General features: G+C 36.6%; 2 protein-coding genes across 3 annotated transcripts; both read left to right on the top strand.

The window, feature by feature from the left end:
- Nucleotides 1–1,782: 1,782 nt before the first annotated feature.
- DIS1 (Actin-like ATPase superfamily protein) lies at nt 1,783–7,683 on the top strand. 2 transcript variants are annotated; one of them, XR_002445807.2, is made up of 10 exons: nt 1,783–2,320; nt 2,460–2,919; nt 3,737–3,883; nt 4,512–4,604; nt 4,760–4,879; nt 5,678–5,788; nt 6,360–6,485; nt 6,578–6,676; nt 6,898–7,128; nt 7,205–7,683. XR_002445807.2 is itself a non-coding variant. In XM_021437370.2 (9 exons), exons 1-9 carry the CDS (start codon nt 2,274–2,276, stop codon nt 6,976–6,978), a joined length of 1,284 nt encoding a protein of 427 aa, XP_021293045.1. In that variant the 5' UTR covers nt 1,783–2,273; the 3' UTR covers nt 6,979–7,683. The 2 variants fall into 2 exon arrangements, 1 of the variants encoding a protein (XP_021293045.1); XM_021437370.2 differs by having other exon boundaries at nt 6,898–7,683.
- Nucleotides 7,684–9,028: 1,345 nt separating this feature from the next.
- LOC110423130 (uncharacterized) lies at nt 9,029–12,142 on the top strand. The gene is given in 11 exon segments (XM_021437269.2): nt 9,029–9,279; nt 10,046–11,188; nt 11,191–11,324; nt 11,327–11,364; nt 11,366–11,464; nt 11,466–11,582; nt 11,584–11,648; nt 11,651–11,698; nt 11,701–11,877; nt 11,880–11,960; nt 11,963–12,142. Coding segments are annotated over 10 exon segments (1,929 nt in total). The 5' UTR covers nt 9,029–9,279; nt 10,046–10,050; the 3' UTR covers nt 11,995–12,142.
- The last annotated feature ends 704 nt before the right edge of the window (nt 12,143–12,846 follow it).

Genomic DNA, 12,846 nt, shown 5'->3' with positions numbered 1-12,846 from the left:
TAACAGAGTAGGTCTCGTTACTTGAAATGGGATCATTTAATCTGTTGCAGGCAACCGTTCTCACGGTAAATATTCATCAGAGTGCAACCATTGAATTTACGGTGGTCGAAAACAAAATATATATTTTTCTAAGGTTAATTGTGATAAAACAAGATATGATGGGTCCCGTTGGTAGGTGAATCTGAAAGTCTGAACCATGATGGGAAATGTCCTATGTTTAAATAAGAAAACAAAGAAAGAAAGATGGCAACCAACCACCGACTGGTCTGCAGCCACATGAGCCCAGGTCGCCGAAACACGTGGCACGTGCCTTAGTCGAGTTAACGTGCAGCTGAGCGAGGTGCAGATTGAGATGCTGCCTGCCCTCTTCCTTATTATTTTGAAGGGGGCAAAGGAGAGTTGCATTATTAACTTTGGATTCTTCGTGTTCTTCAAAAAAATAAAAAATAAAAATTGGTAATCTTTTATCAGAAAAGATCGCAAGAATGTAGAGGGCAAAGGGTTAGGACAGGATCATAGGAGGAGGTAGTTCACCTTTTTTGTTTTTGGTTTTAATAACTTAAAAACAAAAAGGACAAAGAAAACTCGTACGATCATGGATCGTCTCCAAGGTGTAAAAAAAAAAATGTTGAAATTAAAGCAGCTTATGCGGCGGTTACATTCTTACGTCACATGGAGTCCAACCTTTGTACACTACTACAAAATGTGCATTGTTTGTATGAAATTACGAGTATAATTCGAACTTCAAATTATAAACAAACGTTGCATTAAATAGACAACCCAACTAATAAATCAAAGACAAATGTGAAATAAATCCATTACCTAATAAGGCTTGACTTAGAACCTTATTTTATTCTTATTATTATTACTATTTACCATAATAAGATCACATTGGTTACAAATGTGTTTTTTCTTGTTATAGTAATAACAAGAAGCAAGCTTTTATACTTGAGAAGAAAGATCTCTTTTTTCATTTAATTTCATAAGGAACTTCTCTCATTTGGACAATAAAATATTGATTAATGGCTAAGGTTAAAAATAGTAAGAACATTTTGTTTTTTCAATATGAATAGGAATATACGATTCTTCTAACATTATTAAAAAAAAATTAATAATCTCTCAAATTTAATTTTTTTTTTTTAAATCTAGATATGAACTCGTTATACACCTAAACATATTTTACTAATAATTTGGATAAATACTTTTAAAATGATCAAATGAAGTAATGTGATGATGCCATTTTAATATATTCTAATTTTGAGTTGCATTGTCCATGGTATTGAGCTTTATTGAACAATTTAATTTAGGTAATGTTTTGGATCATTAAAATGAGCACGTGTGAGTCATGTATTGGTTCAAAGTTAAACAAAGCTCACCAAGAATGATGCACCGAAACACCGAAGACTTACATTGTTAAGCTGGAAAAAATCTCATGGTCCTTAAGTCACTAGGTCCCATGATAGAAACCCAAAAGTCTACACATCAGGGGACATCACCACCGCATATCTCGAATACTCAGTTTCCGAAACCACGTTATTCCTTCCCCTCAGGACCATCCAATTTCTCCTTCCTTTGTCAAATTTTGTCTTTCCCCCGGTACAACTGTGACACCCAAATTTTCCCCTAATTTTCATCCCAAACAATACGTGGGTCCCAAAATCCCAAACTTCTCCAATCAGAAATCGAACGGTGCAGAGTCACCGTCATATCATTATTATATATGTAAAAACAATTGTTACTGCTGTTCGTCAAATTTGACGAAGCCGTACCTCCAAGCTTAAAAGAAGAAAGGCCAAAAGAAAAAAAAAAACGGATTAAAAAAAAAAAAGGGGAAAGGAAGGTTGTCGTGTTGTCTTTCTTTCTATAGTTTGATTGCTAAGAAAAGTATCGAGAGAGAGAAAGAGAGAGAGGGAGGGAATATGATTTTGATGGTAAAATGATGATGAAATTGATGAGAATTTTTCGTCGGATGGAGTTTTGAAATGGGTTTCATTATTGGATTACCGAGTTTGGATATCGCCAACGACAGCTATTATTCCAAGAAGCTACAACCGTTGAAACGTCGCTGCTTTCGGTTGGGATCCAAGTTTATTGTTGGTGTCGAGTCAATACCGTCGGGGGAGTTCGCTTCTCCTTATTTGCGCTTCTTCAAGCGCGCTTCATGACCATGATCCCTTCCCCACGAATCTCTCTTGGATCTCGCTCGCAGATCCACCCTCACCGCCACCATCACGACAACAAAAACAACTCCCTAGCCTTTGTTTTTCTTCCCGATGGATCCCACTTCTCGCCCTGCTGTCGTCATCGACAACGGCACCGGGTACGGTTGGTCTTCCATTATCGTAACTGCAATAGCTTTTGCTCACAACCTGTTTGATGAAATTCCCCATTTATTTCATTTCAGACCATTTTCTTTCTTGTTTGTCAAATTGGTCGTCTTTTATTTTTCTTTGTTGCAGGTATACTAAGATGGGATTTGCGGGTAATGTAGAGCCGTGTTTTATTCAACCAACAGTAGTAGCAGTAAACGAGTCGTTTCTAAATCAATCCAGAACTTCTTCAAAAGCAAATTGGTTAGCTCAGTATTCAGCTGGGGTAATGGCAGATCTTGATTTCTTCATTGGAGATGAAGCACTCGCGAGATCGCGAGCTAGTAATACTTATAATCTTACCTATCCTATTAGGCATGGTCAAGTTGATAATTGGGATGCTATGGAACGGTATTGGCAGCAATGTATTTTCAATTATTTACGGTGTGATCCTGAGGATCATTACTTTTTGTTGACTGAGAGTCCGCTTACTGCTCCCGAGAGTCGAGAGTATGCTGGTGAAATTATGTTTGAGACGTTTAATGTTCCGGGGCTTTACATTGCTGTGAATTCTGTGCTTGCTTTAGCAGCTGGGTACACTACATCTAAGGTTGGTAACTACTTTTCTGAAGTATTCTATTGTTTTCTGGTTTTATATGTCTTGGTCAATTTTTTACTAGTATTATGTTATATAAATCAGTTTATTGTCCTTGATTCTCCCCGATTGTTCTTATTTGTATTTGTAAACTAAACCTTTTAACGTTGAATTGTTAGTGGGAATGATGGTTCTAGCATGGTTATCATTCAACAGCCAATTAACAATTGATATAAAGCCATTCTGTGATTGATTATTTTGTTATTACTGTCCTGGAAAAAATGGCTCAACTACGTGTTTTCTTAATCCAGTGTTTTGAGTTTGCTTTAAGGATATAGAATAGTGACCTATGGTGTCGTTGAATCTAAGAATTTGTTATGAATAGACACTCCCGGAGTAATTTTATGATCAATGGTTATGTGCTGAAAGATGACAGGTTCAGACCAATCTAGTTAGTATTTACATTTATAATACATTAGCTTGGAGGAGGCTGTTTTGAGTTTAAAATTCTCTGCCGCTTTCTAAATTGTTTCTGCTTTTGTATTCATTTAAATGTTAATGCACATGGTGCCTACCATTACTGTTTTGATGTCTTTAATTATTTGAGAGGGTTGTGATGAAGGCGTATACCTGTTGCTAATCACACGGGCATCAGCTGTGGCAGTATTTACACGTATAGTAATGGGGTCTCAGACTTCAATGTTGTAGAGTTTGGAAAACCTGCCTATCTTGTGTTTTTCTTTATACCCTAAATTTTGTGCTTTGTTTTGTCTTGTTAATCATCAGTGTATATCAACCACTTCCATTTAGATTGACCTACAGTTTTCCATAGTGTGAGATGACAGGGGTGGTAGTGGATGTTGGAGATGGGGCTACACATGTTGTACCTGTTGCAGACGGTTATGTTATTGGGAGCAGCATTAAATCAATACCAATTGCTGGAAAAGATGTCACTCTCTTCATACAGCAGCTAATGCGGGTATTTTTTTTTCTTGACTCTCTACCGATTAACAATAGATTAGTTTGTGCTTCCATTTTTCAGAAACTGTTTGTGTAGCGCTTTGGTAGCAGTGTATTGCTGTTTTTTTAATTTTCTGGTACTTACAGTTGTTATTATATCATCATGTGAAACTTCTCCACTCTCTGTAGCCTCACCCTTATGTATGGTTGGATTTATATATTTATGGACTTTCTTTTTATACACTGTGCTTTCAAACACCCAGCCTCCTTTTGTGACAGTATCATGCATCCTTCCTATTGTTATTTGGGCTGGCAGCATCTTTTTGGAGGAAACTCAATGCTATTTTATGTCTGTGCCGTTTATTGTTTTGAATTTGTTGCCATTTGAAAAAATGCTGGCATTAATTAGATAGAAAGAGCTGTTTTCTGGAGGCAAGCTAAATTAAAGCATCTTTCTGCATTTCTTTCTAACATCTGGACCTTTTGTATTCTATTATTTTTCTTTGGCTTTGCTTGTAAATGCCCCTAAACATTGGAATTAAATGTTTCCTCTTTAAATAGCTGTTATCTAGATTTGTGGATATGGAGATTGTAAAATCATTATTTAGTGATCATCAATTCTTGCCTTTTGACACTGTTATTTGCAGGAAAGAGGAGAGAAAATTCCACCAGAGGACTCATTTGAAGCAGCTCGAAAAGTGAAGGAGATGTACTGCTATACTTGTTCTGATATTGTCAAGGTTATTTTTGCTTTCCCTGTATTATGATTTTGGAAATTTTTGGCACGACTATTCATCGCATGATTCTTACTTAGCATGAGATACTGTATTGAAGTTCACAAGTTCTGTCATTCCAATGGTAATTTGATAAGAACTCATTTTTGTATTTATCTTAGGAGTTCAACAAGCATGACAAAGAACCTGCAAAGTACATCAAACAATGGAGAGGTATTAGACCAAAGACAGGGGCACCATACTCCTGTGATATTGGTTATGAACGATTTTTAGGCCCAGAGGTTTGTCCTCTTTTTCCTTGCAAACTCATTGTTTAAGTTTAAGCTTACAGAAACTTTTGGCATTTCTTTATATTTAATAATTATTTATTTGGGGCTTGGGGTTAGTCTAGGATGATTAATGCTAGAGTAACATGTTTGATGGGCAGCACGTTAAGGACACTGATTAACTAACTATTTCAAATGGTTGGTCTCTTGACTGCCTTATGAATATCTTTCCCTTATATTAATGTACTTATCAATCTCATAACATGCAAGCAATGGTTTTCCCGTTCATCAGGATCTAATTACTAAGATGTTTGATCATCCTTTTCCTTATTGTCAATAATCAAGCTATGTTTGCTCTGGAGGCTCAGTTGCCTTGCAGCTACAATTCATGTCAACTCTTTATTTCTCAAATAGCACATTCCTCCTGCCCTTTCTCTGATCCACTTATCGTAAAATCTTCTCTTAATATGAAAGAATATTGAGAGTGCCCTACCCATGCCCTTGCCAACAAAATGTTTGTGTGGACCAGCTACAAACAAAGTATACTTTCTTGAATAATTAAAGTCAATTTCTGTCAACAGAAACATAATTGTACCATATGGAGCGGAGGGTATGTAAGTTTTCTTGATTTATGAGTGCTGTTTACATATCTTAATTGGCGTGCTTTGACATTTATCTACTTTAGTGATGCAACTAGTTAGTTGATGATACACTTTGTTTATCAAGAAATAAAACAGTGGTTAACTTTGCTGCTTATGAGTCAGTTCTCAAATATTGCTTGTTGCTGATGTTTTGTAACGGTTGGTTTGGCAGGTTTTCTTTAGTCCTGAGATCTATAGCAGTGATTTTACCACTCCTTTACCAGCTGTAATAGATAAGTGCATTCAGTCAGCACCAATTGACACAAGAAGAGCTTTGTATAAGGTGAAAGTATGCATTGGCTTAAAGAAAAGCAAATTGCCAATTTTGGTTCTTAGCCCAGATAAATCTAAATGAAACAATAAGAAAGTGTTATATTTGAAGGTTGAGATGTACTGATTAAGGATTCAACTGCTACTCATGCACTTTGTTTCCTGATGGTTTCTGAGATCAACTGTCAGTTTATAATTTAATTTTTCAAGGATAAAGTTCTTGGAGATGTGGGTTGTGGTACTATAAACTCTTGCATTAATTTCTCTTCTTCTGTATTAATGAGCTGATTAGAATCTGTTTTCTCAGACCTGTCTGATGCTAATTTATGTTTTTAAAGTCATAGCTTTTGATTCCTATTCTTTTACTGCAAAAAGATCTTAGTCTAGTTCCAAGATATTGATGCTTGGCTGTGCTTATTTTAGGTTACATTCTTGATAATGACCAAAAAGTGAAGGAAGCTTGCAATTAAATACATAGACTGATGAATGAATTGAGTAGAGAAAAAGGAAATCTTCACATGATTTGCCATATATTTATCTCAGAACTTTGTATGCTCCTTATTTACAATTTTAACTCTTTTCAGAATATAGTGTTATCTGGTGGATCAACCATGTTCAAGGACTTTCACAGAAGGTTGCAGCGGGATCTGAAAAAGATTGTGGATGCCCGAGTTCTTGCATCTGATGCTCGGCTTGGTGGGGAAGTAAAAGTAAGAATTTTAGTGCTAAACATGTGTGCTTATCCTATTTAACATTTTACAAAACCTAACTGCTAATCTCCTTTTGTGTCTTCACCTTCCAGGCACAACCTGTGGAAGTTAATGTAGTCAGTCATCCTATCCAAAGATTTGCAGTTTGGTTTGGAGGTTCTGTACTTGCCTCAACACCTGAATTTTTTGCGGTATGAATCTCCACTTGTAAACTCATCTTTCACTCTTGTTTCTATACGGGCTCCTGAATGACGTTGAATATGGCATTTATAGTTGGCTATTGTTCTTGCTTTGGTTGATATGTTAGTTGTCTGACATGCTTGCCATTAGTATTGCCTTGTGCATCAATCTTAATCTTATGCACTAAAATTTGGATTTGGGCTGAAAGTCTCCTGACCTCCTTCCTGTGCAGGCATGTCATACAAAAGCAGAATATGAGGAATATGGAGCGAGCATTTGCCGCACAAATCCTGTATTTAAGGGGATGTACTGAGGCAAATATCCACTTTTCAGCTGATTATTGAAAAAATAATCATCGATGATGCTCAATCGGATGACTTGGTATTTCCACTTCCATCATCAACATCAGTTCACATCTCTTGTTCCATCTGTGCTTGGTGCTCATGTGTATTGGTTGTAAAAGGTGGTGTAAAACATGGTAGCCAGTCTCAATTTCAATGGTTAAACAAGGAAAGTTCTTACATTCATTCTTTAATTAGGAGCCAAGGGTCGCCCTCACAGCAGCCCGTAGAATGCAGTCAAATTTGTTGCCAGCAGGTCCTGCCAACACTTATGGAACAGATGGAATATCAAACAGTTGGAAAAGAATCTGCTGAGCTGAATTGCATTTTTAATGTTCAGCTTACTTAGGATGTAATAGGGGTTTTACATAAATTTTTTTTTTCTCATTTTGGGGTGGGCCAGAGTAGGGTGGTTGGTTGTGTTTTGGTGGCAGCAGCAAACCCGGTGGTGATTCTGAGTCTTTGGTCCACCAGTACATTCTCTGTTAGAAAGCAAGATTGGGGTACCAATTGAGTTAGAAATTTGTTTTTGTGATATTCTGTAATTGTTATTAATCTTTTGTGTAATATTGATCAAGATAGCAAAATTTCACATATGGTTTCAGTACATTTTGCAACAATTATGATGTTCTTTTTGTATGGGATATATTCTTTCCTTAATTGATTTTTTTAAGTTACTGACATTTTGGCATGCTAAACATGAACCTTGTTTTGAGAGGGAGGTGGTGGCTGCATTCAATTGAAATTAAAGATGCTAAATCTTTAAATCAAAGGTGAAAAGACAAAATGTTGTTACCACGTACTCATAAGTTTCTGCACTCAAAAGCTATCAGTTCTCATCACTTGTTTTTTTAGCCTGAGGATACAATATATTGCTCCAAGGCTTCAAGCAAATTTATGATTAATTAGTACACTTACTCTCTTGTCAAAATAATAATAATAATAATAATAATAATAATAATAATCATAATAAACTCTTGTTTTCTAATTAATTACATTTTTTATTTTTCAATTATAATTATATATTGGATTTTACATCTAAAGTCTAAAAGTTAAGAATTAAGTTTTAAAATTTTACTTTCATTGCTGACACTTATGATTTACTTCATTAATCAAATAAATGATGTGATAAAGAATAATCAACAAAAATACGTGTTTTTTTATTTTTTTTCTAACCATTTAATTGGATTAATGAAATTAACGAGACATGCAATTTGGCAATAAAAATTAGAATGCTTAACTGAAAATTTATGTTTTTTTTCAAGTACAAAATCAACAATTTTATTATAATTAAATATTAAATGTGTAAGTAATTCCTTTTTATATTAAAAATAAATTAAATAAAGAATGCTCCTCTCACAGTTTTTTTCTTAGAAAAAATAAAAACACGAAAATTCTAACAAAAACAAACAGATCAATTCAAATAAAGAACATTTTGTAATGGTAAAACTATCACTACAAACTACAGTCTACAAGTTTAAGTATTAAGATAACAATCATTTTTTTATTGTGGAGATTAACCCCACTAACCATAAATTATTCAACTTAGAGCCAGGTTTGACTAATAAAAGAAAGAGGTAAGAAATTTGTCAAATTAATTAACTTAAAGTACTAATTTAACTTAAAATTATTTTAGTATTACATGTATATTTTCAAAAAAAATATATTATATTTTATTGTATTTAATGACTTGACAATATATACAATGTCAGTGAATGTCACTGCATCAAATATGAACCTAAAGGCATGTTTGATTGAGAAATACCCCATTATTCCTAGGTCTTATCTTATTACTTGATTTGTTTCTTTTATATAAAAAAGATCTATTATTAGGAATGATCATTCTTTAAAAGCATAGAATAATTGATATTCCCCTTTTTGGTATTAATTATTCCAAGCTCAAATAGTTATAAGTAAAAATAATCATGTTTATCATGTGAAATTACAAACCCTTTCATATAAAATATTATTTTTTATATTTTATTAAAAAGGAAGTTATAAGAGAAACAAATGAAAATAGAAAAAAAAAAGAAATTATAATAAAAATCATATTAATATTCATGGTCATCATTCTCATTCTATATCATTGGCAAGTCAAACCTGTTCTAAATTGTAACAGTAATAGCGACATGGATCAAAATGAAAATTTAATTGAAAAAACAAAACCGAAAGTCGAGAGACAAAGGTGAACCCAGCTTTACCTGACCTAGGGTAAGCTAAACAACAAAGACAAAGCAGAAGAGGAGGAGTAAGATAAAACATTCAACCATAATGTAATTATAAACGATTATATAGCTCTTATATCCTGATTTCCTTGGGTATTATTATCTTGCGTTTTTCTGCTGGTATTTCTAAGCTCTGGATATCCTTGTTTCTATTTTTTCTGCAATGTTCCAAAGTTAATTGCTGGTGGGTCTTCGTAAATTTACCGTTTTCCTTAACTGGTTTTGCAACTGTTTTCCTTTTTGGTTTTCTATCATTGTTTGTTCCTTTGAGTTGAAGAACTGGGTAATCGAAATTTATCTGTTTTATGACATTCTACGACTTGGGTGTTTGTTTTTTTTTTTCTCTGGATTCATCAAGTTGGGTGTTTTAGATGTACCTCGTGCGTCTGTTTGGTTTCTATGATTTGATGAAGTAGGCAAGGCATGTATCTATTATTTTGATAAAACATGTTGGTAAATTCTACATATTGATGCCTTTTCTATCGTGTTTATTATGGGAATTTTAATCCTTTGTTTGATGTCTAGCTGGGAGATCTCTTTCTTTTTGCATCTCAGTGCTGTTTTTTCTTTTACTTGCAGTTTAATTATTTTTGATTTTCTTGTTTTCAGTATGCTTAAGAGCTTTGGTTACTGTACATAGGCACCAAAAATGATCCTTACTGGAGTTTGAATGCTTCATTACATCTGTACTGGAATGCATGCATTCTGGACATAATTGATCTAGATTTACAGTTACTTTTTTCTTTGTGGTGCCTTTTTTTTCATACGGGTGGAGATAGCAATCACCTTTTCTCTTTTGGTGTGTATTGGTCAGGTTTTATGGATGCAATGGCTGAAGAACAAATAGATTTCGGAGATGAGGAGTATGGAGGGGGACAAAAGATGCAGTATCAGGGAAGTGGAGCCATACCTGCTCTTGCTGATGAAGAGATGATGGGGGAAGATGATGAATATGATGATCTCTACAATGATGTTAATGTTGGAGAAGGCTTTCTTCAGTTGAAACGATCTGAGGCACCACCACAACCAGGTGGCCTCGGCAGTACTGGACTTCAAGCTCTGAAAAATGAGGCTCCTGAACTGAGAGTTGAAGCTGGGGGTTCACAAGGGCTAAACATTCCAGGAGTTTCAGTTCAAGGGAAGTACCCCAATGTCAGTGCCCGTTATCCTGAGCAGGAGCAGCCAGCTGTTAACAGACCAGAAATGGGATCTGGTAGTTATTCATCTGGGTCTTCTATTTCACAGAGGGGCAGTGTTATGGAGGGGACCCATGATAAGCAAGTGAAAAATTTGGGTTTTCAAGGATTGACTTCAGCACCCAACAAGGTTGGGATTGATCCTTCTAGTGTGCCTCAAAAGATTGCCAATGACCCTGCTCAATCTCTAAATTCAGGTACTGGTGGTCCTCAAGGTCCTCCACATGTTCCACCAAATCAAATGGGTACGAATGTTAATCATCCTGTGATGAACGAAAATCAGGTTCAGCCACCTATAGAGAATGGTCCAACCATGCTGTTTGTTGGAGAACTCCATTGGTGGACAACTGATGCAGAGCTTGAGAGTGTTTTATCTCAATATGGAAGGTTGAAGGAGATTAAGTTCTTTGATGAGAAAGCTAGTGGTAAATCCAAAGGGTATTGTCAGTTGAGTTCTATGATCCAGCTTCTTGCAGCTGCATGCAAAGGGGGACTGAATGGCTATATGTTCAATGGGAGAGCTTGTGTTGTGGCTTTTGCTTCACCACAGACACTGAAGCAGATGGGAGCCTCCTATATGAACAAAAACCAGGGCCAGTCTCAAGCACAGCCTCAAAGCAGGAGGCCAAATGAAGGTTTGGGGAGAGGGGGTAATCCGAATTACCAAAGTGGAGATGGAGGGAGGAACTACGGAAGGGGCGGCTGGGGACGGGGTGGTCAAGGAGTTGTCAACCGAGCTGGGGGTGGAGGACTAATGAGAGGAGGGGAGGTGTAGTGTATAAGAACATGGTTGGGATCTCAGCTGGAGTTGGAAATGGTGCTAATGGTGCAGGGGCCTATGGACAAGGACCAGGTCCTGCATTTGGTGGTCCTGCAGGTGGCATGATGCATCCACAGGGCATATGGGAGCTGGGTTTGACCCAACATATATGGGGCGAGGGTGGTTATGGAGGTTTTCCAGGACCTGGTTTTCCTGGCATGCTTCCTTCATTTCCAGCTGTTAATACAATGGGACTTGCTGGTGTAGCTCCTCATGTCATCCTGCTTTCTTGGCCGTGGAATGGCACCTAATGGGATGGAAATGATGGGTGCATCTGGAATGGATGGACCTCATGCGGGAATGTGGACTGACACAAGCATGGGTGGGTGGGGAGGATGAACATGGTCGCAGGACTAGAGAGTCTAGTTATGGCGGTGAAGATGGTGCTTCAGAGCATGGGTACGAGACGCAAATCATGAAAAAGGAAGGTCGAGTGGTGCCTCTCGGGAAAAAGAAGGGTTTCTGAGCGTGAGTGGTCAGGCAACTCTGATAGGAGGCATCGTGATGAGAAGGAACGGGACTGGGACAGGTCTGAGAGGGAGCATAGGGAACACCGCTATAGGGAAGAAAAAGACAGCTACAGAGAGCATCGACATCGAGAACGTGACTTGGATTATGATGATGACTGGGATAGGGACAATCTTCTGCAAGATCTCGGAGAAGGTCCCATGCAATGCCAGAAGAAGAGCACAGGTCTCGATCAAGGGATGTGGACTTGGGAAGAGAGACAGCCTGCCATCAGAATGACAAAATATGCTATGCGTTCTTCTTTATCGTTTCTTATGAGACCTTTAATTAAGTTTTCACTCTCAGTTTCTCTCCCCTTGGTTGCTAAATATATTTTAGCACCCGCTGTGATGATCGCTGGTCCATATGCAGAGTGTGGCTTCTTAAGGGATGAAGTAAGTGCTACTTCTGTGGGTGGAGGGGAAGGATAGACTCCCCTTTCCTTTCTTACTGCATTCCAAAGAACAAATATTAGATGCAACACTTATTATTCCTGTGTTGAAAAACATAGTATCATATTCAATGTGGATACTTTTTGTGGGGTTGTAATCCTTACATCCCACAGCTGACTATCCATATTGGGTTTATAATTTATCTGCCAAACCCTATATTTGAGGCAATGCTTTCATGGCTTGTGATCATGGTACTTTTGAAAATCTTCTTGTTTAAATGATTGTTGGGATATTATGTGTTAGAAATCTTGTTGTCATATGATTGTGATCTTGGTTGATAAGAAATCTTTCTAGCATGTGATCTTTTTGTACATTTCTTTCTTGGGGTTGAAAGCGGGGAGGGTTCATAGGTCAGGGAGTTTGCTCGGCTTAAACCTTTAGATACTGCTAGATGATGGTGGGAAAATGAAGTTCATCTCTCTCTCTTCTTCTTCTTCTTCGTTTTTTGTTTTTTAACTTTTATCTTGCTGCTTCAATTTTGTATCATGATGTTCTCTGGTTACTTTCTTCCTCACTTGTTTTTTAATGCATTCCTTTCTTATATGCATTCCACTTGCTTTTCAACTAAGGATCAATTTTTTTTTGAATAATGTGTGTAGCTGAATATCTCGTGATATGCATTATACATTATCGAAGCCAT

The sequence above is a fragment of the Theobroma umbraticum genome, unplaced genomic scaffold (genome assembly GCF_002168275.2).
Source record: "Theobroma umbraticum cultivar Fairchild unplaced genomic scaffold, ASM216827v3 scaffold_20.0, whole genome shotgun sequence".
NCBI lineage: Eukaryota > Viridiplantae > Streptophyta > Magnoliopsida > Malvales > Malvaceae > Theobroma > Theobroma umbraticum.
Note: the sequence above shows the minus strand (reverse complement) of the source record. Positions and strands in the feature narration are given on the sequence as shown.

Coding starts and splice junctions, on each gene's coding strand:
- DIS1 (XM_021437370.2), top strand. CDS start 2,274: ATGGATCCCACTTCTCGCCCTGCTGTCGTCATCGACAACGGCACCGG. Junction 2,321..2,459: donor GTCATCGACAACGGCACCGG/GTACGGTTGGTC, acceptor TCTTTGTTGCAG/GTATACTAAGATGGGATTTG. Junction 6,486..6,577: donor GGCTTGGTGGGGAAGTAAAA/GTAAGAATTTTA, acceptor TTCACCTTCCAG/GCACAACCTGTGGAAGTTAA.